Source organism: Solanum stenotomum, unplaced genomic scaffold (assembly GCF_019186545.1).
Source record: "Solanum stenotomum isolate F172 unplaced genomic scaffold, ASM1918654v1 scaffold30406, whole genome shotgun sequence".
In the NCBI taxonomy this organism is placed as follows: domain Eukaryota; kingdom Viridiplantae; phylum Streptophyta; class Magnoliopsida; order Solanales; family Solanaceae; genus Solanum; species Solanum stenotomum.
The window spans coordinates 274,053-288,512 of record NW_026030956.1 but is presented as its reverse complement, the minus strand read 5'-3'; the positions used below and the strand labels follow the sequence as shown (position 1 = coordinate 288,512).

The 14,460-nt window shown below is 35.0% G+C and overlaps 4 protein-coding genes across 5 annotated transcripts in view; 3 read left to right on the top strand and 1 right to left on the bottom strand.

The window, feature by feature from the left end:
* Nucleotides 1-14,460, top strand: part of LOC125851848 (serine/threonine-protein kinase STY13-like) — a 145,918-nt gene that overhangs the window by 30,111 nt on the left and 101,347 nt on the right. The window lies entirely within an intron of this gene.
* On the bottom strand, nt 3-688 carry LOC125851881 (protein RDM1-like). The gene is made up of 2 exons (XM_049531628.1): nt 634-688; nt 3-550 (listed from the first exon to the last, which is right to left on the bottom strand). Exons 1-2 carry the CDS (start codon nt 686-688, stop codon nt 168-170), a joined length of 438 nt encoding a protein of 145 aa, XP_049387585.1. The 3' UTR covers nt 3-167.
* Nucleotides 5,227-9,681, top strand: LOC125851838 (pentatricopeptide repeat-containing protein At1g71490-like). 2 transcript variants are annotated; one of them, XM_049531577.1, is made up of 4 exons: nt 5,227-7,704; nt 7,906-7,961; nt 8,679-8,846; nt 9,535-9,681. In XM_049531577.1, exon 1 carries the CDS (start codon nt 5,341-5,343, stop codon nt 7,558-7,560), a length of 2,220 nt encoding a protein of 739 aa, XP_049387534.1. In that variant the 5' UTR covers nt 5,227-5,340; the 3' UTR covers nt 7,561-7,704; nt 7,906-7,961; nt 8,679-8,846; nt 9,535-9,681. The 2 variants fall into 2 exon arrangements, with proteins under 2 accessions (XP_049387534.1, XP_049387533.1); XM_049531576.1 differs by lacking the exon at nt 9,535-9,681 and having other exon boundaries at nt 8,679-9,118.
* LOC125851842 (pentatricopeptide repeat-containing protein At3g22670, mitochondrial) lies at nt 11,370-14,454 on the top strand. The gene is made up of 2 exons (XM_049531581.1): nt 11,370-11,448; nt 12,581-14,454. Exon 2 carries the CDS (start codon nt 12,591-12,593, stop codon nt 14,313-14,315), a length of 1,725 nt encoding a protein of 574 aa, XP_049387538.1. The 5' UTR covers nt 11,370-11,448; nt 12,581-12,590; the 3' UTR covers nt 14,316-14,454.

The following is a 14,460-nucleotide window of genomic DNA, read 5'->3' as shown; positions in this document are numbered from 1 at the left end:
GATCAACTCAAAAGCGTTCATAAGATGATCATTTTTCAAAACGTACATAGTTTTGTCTTAGGGAAGATGATACTAATGCGGATGGGGATTACATTTAGAAAGAAACTAGAAATTCAAGATTCTAGACCAAGTCCATATATAAGATGGATTGGTATTTGCAACATAATCTATTTGGATGGATCCTTCAACTCTGGGAAAATTGCATCAATATAAACATGATACATGGGATCACCATGCCAGAGCCTAGCAATGAAAAAAGGAGATGTAGTATTCCTATGCATTTCTTCTATAAGCCAAATGCTTGCTTCAGCTTTGGCTGGATCGATGAGTGTATCCAATGGAACATCTTCATCATTGGCCCCAATCCTCAAATAATCCCACTGCTTCATGGAGAGGTTGGTCAGGTAGTGCAATGGTTGTCCATATAACTCCTTCATTGATGCAGCCAACCCCATCCAGGAGTTACAAGGAATCATAGAGGACTTCCTTGTGGGGAGAGGAACCATCTGCATGTACTCTTGGTACATTCTTGCTTTTCTGAGTATAACATCTGCATTATAAAGCCCACATGTAAGCAAACAAAAAAGGTAAAAGTAAGTAGGAAATTAAAAGGAAGGTAGAAATAATCTATACCTAAGTCCTGATCGGCCATGAAAAGCAAAAAGAAAATAAAAAACAGTTGAACCATTCAAAGAAGCTTAGCTCCTTCTAATTTCTTTCTATGCTTACACTCGAAGAGAGGACTTCTTATATATAGGGGAGAGTAGTCAGGTGGTGGAGAAAAACGTGACATAAACGATAAAACTAGATCACGTTTTTTATATGTCCTCTTTTGGATGATTCTGTGGAACATAATCATTGTCATATCACGAGGAAAATCAGAGCTACAGTGTAGGAATTTGCTATTTTTTTTTTTTCAAATATTGCAAAATGTGCGTTAAAGCATCAAATTAGTATTCTCAAATCAAGTTATCAACTCCTTGAATTAAGTTTTATTATTTTAATATTTTTAGTTTTAGTTTTCATTTAAGACTTATTTATTTTAATATTTTACTCCATAATATATACATTATTTTTTAACTATATATTACAATATAAAATATTCAACCAGATAACATGAATTCGATCATTTAAAAAAAAAAAAAATTAACACAATCTCAAAAAGAAGCACTTGAGAAAGTTGATGACATCTACAACAATCACGACTTGTATTATCGGTCGTGATTTGTTGGGAATCCTCACAAGTCACAAGATGGATGAATTCACATGTTTCCATGGTTGTGATTTGTTGGGAATCCTCAGAAGCAAGGAGGCTCACCAAAGCTAACTTGAACTGCAAGTGGTATCAACGAAGTGCCTGTTGATGACCCTGGTTACTTGTATCTGCATCATGAAAGATGCAGGCCAAATGGCGTTAGTACATGGAATGTACAAGCATGCTAGGGGAACTCTGAAGCACAGACATAAGCTTGAACTAATAAAAAGGAAAAACATGTTCACCTCATCTCAACTCAACTCAACTCAAAGATACTCAAGGATAGTCAAGGATACTCAAACTCAGAAGTACTCAACTCAGTTCAATATAAAAGCAACAATAAAGATGCATTATAAAGAAAGCTTTTAAAACAGTAGATAATAACTCAATGTATTTAAAAATATAATAATAACTCTTTTACTCTTATTTGGGAGATTCTCTAACCGACAATCATCATTATGAGCTATGTGATGATACGTCTCGCCTACGCTGTCAGAATTGTTCTATACATTGCCGGAGTATAAGACATCCTCAACTAAGTGAATTCACTAAGCTATGCTTAAAAATCAATAAAGAATCATCTAAAAAGTATGACCCTTTCTACCCACATTGGCATACATAGTTTATGAGGACTTTGAGTTGTCTGAACTAGTCCTCATATCGGTGCTCAATACTACTCCCAATAATATAACTCATGCTCATATGCTCGTGATGATTAAATATAGTTTAGATAATTAGGATTAAGAAAGGAATGAAAGCTCAATTCGAAGGGACAAGTACGGATCGATGAACGAAGAAGAAGGTGGCCTGACGCTCTGGGCAGAGGGGTGGCGCGTTGCGCCAGGCCTCCAACTACTGGGGTTGATTCTGGCGCCCCACGCCAGCCCTCCTGGTGCATCTGGGGCGTGGCACACCAGCCCCTTTCCAGAACGATCCAACAAATTTTTCTTCTCGTTTTCTGACCCTAATTCGCCTAGAATCGATTGTTTTCCTCAAATTTTTCCTTAGATTCAATTACTCAATACAAGTACACGAGAATATACTCACTTTTTCTCAAGAACAACCCTCAAAAATCAAAATCCTCACCTCAAGAATTCATCAACTCCATAAACAAAGCATGAAGAACAAAACCTTAAGAACACCCATCAAGAATTCAAATCATTCAACCTCAAGAACGAAATTACGGATGGAATTCACATGATTGGCGTGTGGTGAACACTATGAAAACTTATATACCTTAATAGGGCAAAACAAATCCTCGATTCGCAAGAAATCTTGGCGAACGCTTGAACTCCTTCTTGTTTGCTCTTTTTGAACTCCTCTCAAAACCCTAGGCGCGATTTTGAATTATGAAAACTGATCTAAGCCAGTTTAGACCCTTAAAATATTTTCGAAAACGTTTAGAGCTAATGAGGTAAGGAAAAGACCAAATTACCCCTCATTAATTCGGGTAAATTTCCTTAACTGGACAGGGTGACTTCAAAAGGAAATTTCTCCCTCATCCGTATTTGGAATTTAGCAAATTTGGTGGCATTGGATAGAGGATTCAAAGACCTTTCATTTGATAGCTTATGGACCACCTAACTCATCATGTACTAAAAGTTATAATGATTGTTTGAAATTGACCAAAACCCACAACTTAAGCATAACTTGGACAAATCTCAAGTTGGCTCTTTCCAATTTAGTTCTTTCTAAAAATAGCTCTTTCTAAGATCAAGGAGTTACATTTTGATTGAGCTTCTCTTGTTTTTTATTTTTTGTTATTTTTTCCCATTTTCCCAAGGTCTTGTTTAAATTAAGAACACATGTCATATGTTAAAATTAATGGCTAGGATTTAATTAACTAAAGTGTATCCTAACCATAGTTAATTTAGATAAATAAATGTGTTCTTATCAATTTAAAAACTACTATTTATTTCATCTCTTTTCTCCCTCTTTGCGTCAAAAAAAAAAATTGCGGTAAAAATTTGACAATAACCAATAGTATGAAAGCAAGAAAAAAATTCAATTTTTTATTGGAAGATAGATACTTTGGTGGGGAAAAAAAAGATAAGAAGAGAAAAGAGTTTTAATATATTTATGGACAAGATATATGTTGCTATAATTATGGGATTACTAACGTTTTTTTAAGCAAATTACTAACGTTTTTTTAAGCAAGTTATGAGGTATCAAATGCATCCACAACTTCGTTCTACAAGTTGTCTGATTACTTTTCTATGCAGGAATATAACATTAAACTGGTGAACTTTAGAATGGATTGTAGGAAAAATGATCCTGCCACTGTTGCAGGTATTGGTGTTTCTCTATTACTCCATGACTTGTTTAGATGTGCTAGTAGTTAGGATCATTAGTTTGTTTCCAAGTTCCTACTTATTTTCAGCTTTACCTTATTAGAAAAAGAAGATGCCAGCGAAAACAAGTAGATGATCCTTGATGTAAACCCGTAGTTATTAGAAACTCTTTTATATTTCTCAAGGCTTGTTTGGTAGGAGGGATAAGGGATAATTAATTTAGGATCGGTTTATGCCATGTTTGGTTATCACGAGATTGTAGTGTTATTATATTCCACATTGTGGGTGAGATATATAACTAATCCCGTGATAAGTAGTCTTGGGATAACTTATTAGTTAATGACTCTTAGCTTCTTAATAGGCTTCTCTATCATCCATGTTTGCACACTATGTTTGTGCATGGATATACGTACGTATTTATTTTATTCTATTGGTATTTTGCAGATGATACTGAGATTGCAAAAGCATATGTTTTTGAATTTGGAGTTGTACTTATGGAGTTGATAATGAAAAAGGGGCGCGATTGGGTGCATTATTCTCATTTGGGTTCATATATTAGAGAGAAGAAAGAAGGCTCCGTTCATAAAACATTGGGGGTGGATGCTGATACTGCCGCTGAAATTACAAAACTCATAGCATTATGTGTGCGTATGGCATCTGCTGATATTGACTATGTCATTAGTGAATGGAGAAGGGTAGTTGCGTCTCAATCCCTCTAGTTCATTATTAATGTATAAAATATCAATTTCTAATCTAAATTGTTTTATTCTAATGCCCATACTAGACACATCTTCAAGTGTGTAAGAATCAAAAGTTTTTTCAGGTATTGCTACTAGATTATTATTATTAAGAGGAAATGATCTCTCGTGGGGTTTCATTGGATATGCTGTTGTGTAACCATTTTCAAATTGAATAAAAAAAAATTGCTTCATCCCATTTGAAATTAGAAATAAGTTGCCATCTTCGATGTACTAAAAAAATAATAAAGAAATTTTAAACTATTAAAAAAAAGACAAATAAATTAAAATTGCATATAATTTTAGAACACATGACATGCCGTATGTATTTACTCCCTTTGTCTAATTTTACGGTTATGTTTCAATTTTTCGATGTACATTGTACCCTATCCGGAATCAATTTCATTTCATTGGGTATGTTGTTTTATTTTAAGAAGATGGATTGATTTCAACAAGGAAAACTTTCTTACTTTAGCTAGCACACAAGGTGTTTGAGTAAATTCCAAAGAGAACTTTTATATTAGTTTCCTCCCTAAGTCTACTCATTTATGCTTAGAGCCATAGAGTATAGACATAGAGTAATCCGTTACATCAAAGTTTAAAAAACTTTTTAGGAAAATTGGGGGTAGGTGGGGAATTGAAACCGTAAGGTGAAAGTTTAGGCAGCCAACAAACTAAGTTGCTAAGATTTTCCGAAAAGTTTAAAACTTGAATAGTTCAATTAATCAGAAATCTTGTATAGCAATATAATGATATTACATAGTATTTTAAAATGTTTCAACATACAAGAGTCATAAAAATTAGGACAGTATGATTTTCAGGTTATGTGTTAGCAGCTTAAGTAATTATTTTCCTTTTGGTTGCATCTTATTTTTAATCAAATGAGTAGAATTTTATGGATTTTTTGCCATTATTATGTCTCTTACACATTATAATTCTTTTTGCAGGGGTAGATTGGCTAAATATCAATCTTTTTAAGCTGTTACAGACTGTTGTATGTATTGTAAATGCGCCACAATCTTGTTCTTACTCATTATAGTTTCACCATTTATAGTTTATGCCCTCTCGCTTTAGTGCGCAACCCAGTAACCTTCTTCTGTCCCAAATTCAGAAGTTCATACCTAAAAAGTGGACGAGTGTCAGAGAATCAGACACCCGAAAAAACTGTGGCCAAACCTTGCTGTATAGCTCACATGAATGTATTTCAGGGCCTTGTAAAGAAAGTAATGAATCAATGGTGGATTGCCTACTGACAACTTTGAAGGACTTTGCGGGCCAAGGCCACATATGCAAAGCCTTTAGAACCTTTTCTCTAATTCGGACTCATGTCTCCTCTCAAACCCCTTGTGATCTTGTTATACAGTCATTATCATCTCTTTTATTATGTTGTACTAATAGCAAATCACTCTCTGAAGGGAAACAAATTCATGCATGCATTATTAATTTGGGCATTGCACATAGTTGGAATTTGGTGCCGAGGATAATCACCTTTTATACGACCTTTGGTTTACTTGATGATGCTCATGTAATTGCTGAAACTTCAAATATCTTGCACCCTCTCCCTTGGAATCTCCTTATTTCTTCTTATGTTAAAAAGCGGCAAAACGAGGAGGCATTCTCTGCCTATAGGCAGATGGTGAATAGAGGTATAAGACCCGATGATTTCACTTATCCGTCTGTTCTTAAGGCCTGTGGTGAGCAATTAAATCTTGCTTTTGGCCGTGATATTCACAAGTCTATAGATGCTAGTTTCTTAGAGGGTAACTTGTTTGTCCAGAATGCTTTAGTTTCTATGTATGCAAAGTGTGGAGAAGTGGATGTTGCACATGATATATTTGAAAGGATGCCAGTTAAGGATGCAGTTTCTTGGAATTCAATGATCTCTGGTTATGCTTCCAAAGGTATGTGGAGTAAAGCTTTTGAGATTTTTGATAGAATGAGGGCTACTGATACTGAATTCGATATTATTACTTGGAACACCATAGCTGGAGGTTACTTGAAGACAGGTAACTTTATTGGGGCTCTTAAATTGTTATCTCAAATGAGAACTTGTGGAATTCAGCTAGAACCTGTGGCAACACTTATTGGCTTGGGTGCATGTTCCCACACTGGTTTGTTAGAAATTGGAAAACAAATTCATGGTTTAGTGATCCGAAGTCACCTTGATGATTTTGATAATGTAAGAAATGCTTTAATCAATATGTATGCCAGATGCAAGGCACTCAAGCAGGCACATATTTTGTTTCAGTTTGTTGACTCTAAAACTGTAATTACCTGGAATACAATCATATCTGGCTTTGCACATTGGGACAGGTCTGAGGAAACTTCCTTTCTTTTCCGAGAAATGCTGCTTTCTGGTGTTGAGCCGAATTATATCACTATAGCAGGCATTCTCCCCCTGTGTGCTAGGGTGGCAAATTTACAACACGGTAAAGAATTTCACTGCTATCTTACAAGACGTGAAGGGTTTGAGGAATATTTGCTCTTGTGGAATTCGCTTCTGGATATGTATGCAAGATCTGGAAAGGTATTAGCAGCCAGAAAGTTATTTAATTTGATGAGCAAGAAAGATGCAGTTACCTACACTTCGCTGATAGCAGGATATGGTATTCAAGGTGAAGGAAGAGAAGCAATTGAACTATTTAATGAGATGATAAGGCTCCATATAAAACCAGACCATGTGACCATGGTTGCTGCTTTGTCAGCCTGTAGTCATTCAGGCCTTGTGATGCAGGGCCAGAAACTATTTGAACAGATGCAAAGTACTTATGGTATAAATCCTCATTTGCAGCACTTCTCTTGCATGGTTGACCTCTTTGGTAGGGCTGGTCTACTTAAAAAGGCAAAGGAAATCATTATAAAGATGCCTTTTGAGCCGACACCTGAAATGTGGGCAACTCTCCTTGGAGCATGTAGGATTCATAAGAATACTGAGATAGGAGAGTGGGCAGCCGAGAAACTGCTGGAGTTGAGGCCTGATAAGCCTGGATACTATGTGTTGATTGCTAATATGTATGCAGATGCTGGGTGTTGGAACAAACTGGCAAAAGTGAGGACCGTCATGCGAGATTTTGGTGTAAGAAAGTCTCCAGGATGTGCTTGGGTTGATACTGGTTCTGGCATTTCTCCCTTTTTGGTTTCAGATACCTCCAGTGGCCAAACAAATGAAATTTATTGTCTACTGGGAGGACTGAATAGGCTAATGAAAGACACTGGTCATTTGACTACAGAGGATTCGTCTTCCGAAGAAGAACTTTGTGAAGGACTTCTTTTGTAGAAAAGAAAGGCGAGACTATGTCCTGTCCTTTGACTGTTTCCATAAGAACTTTGCTCATGTTTCCTGTTGCAAAGTATTTGTTATCGCTCATGCAGAATATGTGCCAGTTTGATCAAACATTCTGACTTTTCTGCCACGCTTGAGGTAAATGATTCTGGCATTAAATGCCTCATTTTAAGCATATCAGCAGTTTCTTTTAACCATGTCAGAGAAAAGTTAGCAAATACTTTGGCTTGTGATTCTTGCAATGCCATAGTTGTCTTTTCACTCCCCCTTGTCTGAAGCTTGGATGTTTTTCTTGATATTTTTGACTGCTGATGATTTTTTTCTTTTTACAGGTTGCAGCCTTGCAGGTTTTGGAGAGTAAGGGAACACTTATAGAATCTATATCAGTCTTCAAGGTAGAGGACACAGACTCCTTAACTGATGAATTAAGTTGTTCAAGTGTTAAAGTCTATTTTCTCATTCATTTTGTAGGCTTGTGATCTCAGTTGGAATGCCCAGGGTTCTTTCCCTTCAGCATATGTTTCATATCGCAAGATAAATCCCTTGGTGCAGACTCATTCTGTTCCAAATATTACGACCGTTCATTTTATATTGATGCATTTTTTTAGGTATGTTCATCCTTTCTTGATTTACTCTCTCAAATCCCTTGGTGCAGACTCATTCTATCCAAATAATTCTTTTGATGTGCTCCGTGAAGTATTTATATCAATACTGCCTTTAATAGATCTTGAGACTAGTCACTTTTGTTTTAAGATGAATATAGAATTAAGATTCAACATTAAGTTATAAAATTACTATCACCTTCCGTTGGGTCGAGCCATTTAGTTTTTGTTTGAAGTTGGAACATCAAGTTTCGTAACTGTTCAGATGAAAAATGCATATTATAGACTGTACTTCAATTATATCATAGTGTTCTATAAGTACAAATAAATAATAGCATTTTAGCGAATGCTTGAATGGTACATCAACTTGCATGTGCCACAGAAATATATACAACACACTGCAGTGCCAATTCATTGTAGAACTGATAACCCTTTCTGTTTTACCTTGTGAATTTCCGCGTCATTGCTGAAAAAATTGATTTGATTTTCATTCTCTTGCCAAAAATGCAGAAGCAAACAATGGACGAAAATCTGGCATTTGAAATGCTGGAAAACAACTTGAAGTTAATCTGAGATCATTGTTTGTCAGATGGTTCTTCAAGCTGACCATGTTTTGCGGCAATGAATATAATGTAGCTATGGAGAAATGGTTTGAAGTCCTGCACGAAGAGATAGAAGGTTAGACTTGCATTACTAAACTGAACCTTGAATCCTGGAAACATCAACGTTAGCCTGAAAACCTCTTTCTAGAAAAGAAAAACTTGTAAAACGAACATATATTATTATTACTCATGTGTGCTCCACACCATTGAAGGTAGAGTCACCAATGCTTTAAAGAGGCAAAGTCAGGTGATTCATTGGTGAATTTGTTCAGTTTGATGTTGGCCTTAAATGTACCAAAGGTGATTTCTTTTCATCTGGTCCGTTCTTAACACCCGGAAAATTATAAGGATAATTATGCAAAATGTCCGCTCATAGACTTTACTTACCATCTGTCAGATCCACCAAACCAATGTTTTTGGGATTGCTTATTCTAATAAGTAATACTTATAGACAGATTATGATAAATTGGTGGAAACACAAAACTGCTAATCCTGTCACTAGTTTCATTACTTGACAGCCTCCCTATCATTGCTACTTGGGAAATTTGGAGATCAAGATGTGGGACAAAATACAGTACTGAAAAACCGAATGTTGAGAGATCACTATCTCTAATTGCTAACACATTGTCTCAACTGATTACTAACCAGATCAGTCGGTTGAAACTGAACTCCTCCTGGAATGCTATCACTACTCTGTTATCTAGTGTTATTCAGTACAAAACTTCTAACCATTTTCTTAAGCTTAACTCCGATGGTAGCTGCAGATTTGGCAAATGTGGAGGTGGAGGCATTGTTAGAGATTCCGAGGGACATCTGTTAATGGCTTATTCACTTGTCCTACGCCAAGGCACCAACAACTGAGCAGAAGCTGTTGCAAAATGTTAGTTGGCATACAAGATGGTGCACAAAAAGAGGACATACAAGATTGATAGCTGAGAGTGACCTCCAAAATGTTAGTTGATTGTATCAAAGGGACTAATCAAACTCCATGGAGGATGCTTAATGAAGTCAGCAGGATCAAAGATTTGCTCAATCAACATCAAATCTACATTCAACAATGCTTTAGAGAAGTTAATCAAGTAGCAGACAGATTACCTTGATGTGAATGTTGAGATACTCTTTTTATCAATTTTATTATATCTTTGAGTCTTTTTAACATGTCATTTTAGGTACAAGATATGGATTCGGTTAAATTTATTTGAATTTTGATGTATATGAATTAAATAAGTTTATAATTTTTAGAAATGAGCTTTAATCACATGATATACCAATGAGAAAATGAGTTTAAATATTTTTTTATTTTTGAGAGAAATAATAATAATAATATTTAAATAATTTCATTATCCTATAAAATTAAAATCAATTTCAATAGTCAATTTTCAAAATTTGAGTAGCTTGGAGAGGAAAGAGGTAAAGAAGAAAATTTGGGGAGAACCTAAAATTATTTTAAAATATGACTGTTTACACTAAAAATGGGAGTGTGATTACTTAGAGATGGACATGGTACGGTATTAAAAAAATTAAGCTGATATAATTTTGTTATTTGAAAATATTATATATCCTTATTATCAAATTAATTAATTTGGTATATTTAACTCAAGTTTCAATAAGTTTGTAGATTATAATACGATAAAATTGGTAATCATAATTTATTCGACTTCAATTTGTATATATTTTTATAATAGAGAGTTATAACTTCATTTTTCAAGAAACATTTCAATTCAATCATAATAACATCTATTTAGGGGTGAATAAAATTGAATCGAATTAAAACATGATTGATTCAAATTGATGTGAATTAGACAAATTAAGAAATAGAAAATAACTGTAAATGTAATTTTCTACGATTTTATTTATAATTACATCAATAATAAAATATAAAAAAAATATGTGTATCATGATTAGCAAGAGATTACCAACAAACCATTAAGAAAACTTTAATTAATACTCCCTCTATTTCTTATATATATGTCATTATTTTCAAATGAGAAAAAGGATAAATATATTCCCGAACTATCGTAAATGGTATGCAGATACCCTCTGTCATACTTTTGGAATATTGGTGCCCCTGCCGTCCAAAAACTGGAGCATATTTACCATTTATACTAACGGACATACAAGTGTCATAATCTTATTCACCGACCGACAATTATTAAATATTGAATCGACGGATAAGATTGCACCACGTGTCCCTATTTAGTCTTATGTTAGAGTGAAGGGCATCTATGCTCTAGTTTTTGGATGGCAGGGGCACCAATGTCCCAAAAGTATGACGGAGAGTATCTGCATACCATTTACGATAGTTCGGGGTATATTTGTCCTTTTTCGCTTTCAAATATCACATTCCTTGAGAAATTAAGTTTACCATTATACACGTTTTTAATATTCTTTTGAAGTCAAGTTTTCAATAAATGAACATAAATTAATTTATTTTGGTTACTCAAATTAACCAATGAACATGAATTAATCATTTAATTTTACCACTTTCAACGTTAATAACTCTCAAGGGAGAGATAAAATAGGAAGAAAAGGATTATTTATATATTGATTTTGTTACTTGCTTTTAATAAGAACAGCATATAAATAGAAGAGAGTGAGAGTACTAACAATAAATACATGATTTTTTTATATTCTGCTCATTGTTTCTTCAAGTGTTAATACGGTGCTTCTCTTTTTAGGTATGTATCTTCTTCATCTTTTGTCTGTTCAGTGCTTATGGTTCTTCGTTTAATCTTTGCCGCTTACTCGAATTTATTTGTTTTTTTGTGCGTGTCTATATATATATATGTGTGTGTGTGTGTGTGTCTTCGTATTTGAGCAAACTGAATTTGGGGTTCTTTGGAGGATTTGTAATTTTGATGGTTTTAGGGTTGAGCCGCCATTGGAAGTGAGGGTTGAGTGTTGGGCTGTTAAAGTTTAGACATATCCACAAAGATGAGTTGTTGCTAGGTGACTAAGATGGATATAGGGTCATACAAGATTAGAAATGAACACAGCAACATACAATGAGGATAGAATGAGATAATGTAAGGATTGGTCATGTATTGCATAGACTCTAGATGCACTAGCCTATAGGAAAAGAACAATAATGTGTTAAAAGGAGACGAGGTTGATACTTATCATTTCACAAAAGAAGAGGGGACGAGGTAGAATCAAAATCACATGAGAAGAAGTTGTATTGAAAGACTTGCAATAGGGCACTGCGGAGTGTGGAAGAAAACAATTTATAAAAGTGATACCTATTAGTAGTTGGGAGTCTTGGGACGAAATTCTAGTCATCCGTTTACTTAAGTTGTTCATTTAATCCTATATGAGATTACATGCTAATAGAAATACAAAAACTTTTAACACTTAAGTATTATTTTGGTTTTTTGTATAATATGCATCTATGATGAGATTTAATGGAGCAACACACTCAATGAGGACTCATATAGTAACCCCATCTTTTTTGGGATTGAGGTCTATTGGTTGTTGTAAGATACTAAGATCTGTATTTTTATTAACGAAAACGAGATGTCTTTGTTTAAGGGTATTTTTAGCATTTCAGAGTTCTTTTGTATTGCTAATTCATGTATTGTTATTTCACATTCGATCTGACAAAAATAAGATGATTTTCATTAAAGTTATACAATGTATTGTTTATGTAGGACAAAAATGGTAACCAATTGCTATATTAGTGATATCAAGCATTGTATTAAATAGGTAGAGTTTTATGCATTGTTATCATTTCTATGCCAGAAACCGAACAGCCTGTCATTGTCTATCTTAAAGATGCTTCAGTGCTGGTTCTTTCTGACTTTGTCATTCCAGGTTAGTTGAAATGATATCCAGCTTGAAGCGTTTCCCGCATTTCTGGTGTTTGGGAGCTCAAAGGCGTCTGTATGTCTGGAGGAGTTCTGTTCACTATGTTTCTGATGATTTGTTGTGCAATAGATTTTGTACTATGACTGAGACAATTAACATTAATCAGCAGCCAAAGGTGACCGAGTCACCAGAACTTCCAGATTGGGTTAAAATTGTTAAGGAGGAGGAAGCAGCAGTTAAACTGGAAGATGATGATTTCTTACTTCCCTCATTCTCAGAATGGGTTAAAAATGAAAAGCTTCGTGCAAGAGAAATTGATGTGAGAAGTTTGGCAAGTGATTTGACGGAAAACGATGTTGATAAGATCAGCAAAGTACTGAGGTTTAATTTCAAATCACCCAATGCTGTTGTGGATGCATTGAATAAAAGCAGATTTGTTGTTTCAGAGTGTTTGGTTGAGCAAATTTTGAAAAGGTTCAGTTTCGAGTGGATACCTTCTTACGGGTTTTTTAAATGGGCCAAAGTGCAAAAGGGTGTCACACTTTCCTCTGACTTGTATAATCTAATGGTTGACAACTTAGGAAAATCGAAGAAGTTTGATCTTATGATGGAATTGTTGGATGAAATGAGTCACTTAGAAGGATATGTTTCATTGAATACTATGAGTAAAATCATGAGAAGGTTTGCCAAGTCTGGTAAGTATGAGGATGCCATAGGGGCATTTGAAAGAATGGAAGAATTTGGTTTACAGAAGGATACAAGTGCGATGAATCTGTTAATCGATGCATTGGTGAAGGGAGGAAGTGTCGAGCATGCTCGTAAGGTCTACCTTGATTTGAAGAATCATATAGTTCCATCAGTTCAAACATATAATATCTTAGTGCATGGTTGGTGCAGAGGAGCTAGAAAAATTGATAAAGCAAATGAAACAGTTAAAGATATGGAAGAACATGGTTTAAGCCCTGATGTGTTTACTTATACTTGCTTCATTGAAGCCTATTGTCGTGAAAAAAAGTTCCCTAACGTTGATGCTATTTTCAAAGAGATGCAAATGAAGGGGCACTCACCAAGTGTGGTGACATATACTATAACTATGAAAGCTTTAGGGCAGGCAAAGGAATTGAACAAAGCCTTGGATGTATATGAGAAGATGAAACAAAATGGTTGTGTTCCTGATAATTCGTTTTATAGCAGCTTGATCCATATGTTAGGAGCAAGTGGGAGACTGAAGGATTGTTACGATATATTTGAAGATATGCCAAATCGAGGAGTCTCACCTGATACGTTCACATATAACACAATGATTACAATTGCTGCACACAACTCTAAAGAAGAGGATGCTTTAAAATTTCTCCAGAAAATGGAGGAGAGTCAATGCAAGCCTGATATTTGTACTTACGCACCATTATTTAAAATGTGCTGCAGAATGAGAAGACTGAAGGTTCTATCCTTCTTATTGAACCACATGTTCAAAAATGACGTGAGCATGGATCTTGGAACATATGCTCTTCTGGTTTGCGGTCTTTGTAGGAACAGGAATCCTGAGCGTGCTTGTGCTGTTTTTGAGCTAGCAGTGCTACGAGGGTTCCTCCCTACAGACACCATGTATGATAATCTCGTCAAAGAACTCGAGAAAAGGGGTTTAAAGGAAGAAAAGAAATATGTAGAAGAACTGATGTCACAAGCTAAGCAGCAAGCATCAGACATTTCATCCGAGAAACCTAAAGATATTAAAGAATAGATCTTTTCTTGTTTGTAAGGGAAAAATGTTGTACAATTCTTTTCCTTCTTTTGGTGACATCTATGGAGCTAGCAAGATTTGGTTGACAACATGTTGATTTTTGTTCTCTTTATTTTTCTGCTCATGTTACTGAAGTTCTAACCCA

Excerpts from the sequence above, each read along its gene's own strand:
- LOC125851881 (XM_049531628.1), bottom strand. The coding sequence starts at position 688 with ATGGTTCAACTGTTTTTTATTTTCTTTTTGCTTTTCATGGCCGATCAG. Across the intron at positions 551-633 it reads CATGGCCGATCAGGACTTAG|ATGTTATACTCAGAAAAGCA; the intron begins GTATAGATTATT and ends TTTATAATGCAG.
- LOC125851838 (XM_049531577.1), top strand. The coding sequence starts at position 5,341 with ATGCCCTCTCGCTTTAGTGCGCAACCCAGTAACCTTCTTCTGTCCCAA.
- LOC125851842 (XM_049531581.1), top strand. The coding sequence starts at position 12,591 with ATGATATCCAGCTTGAAGCGTTTCCCGCATTTCTGGTGTTTGGGAGCT.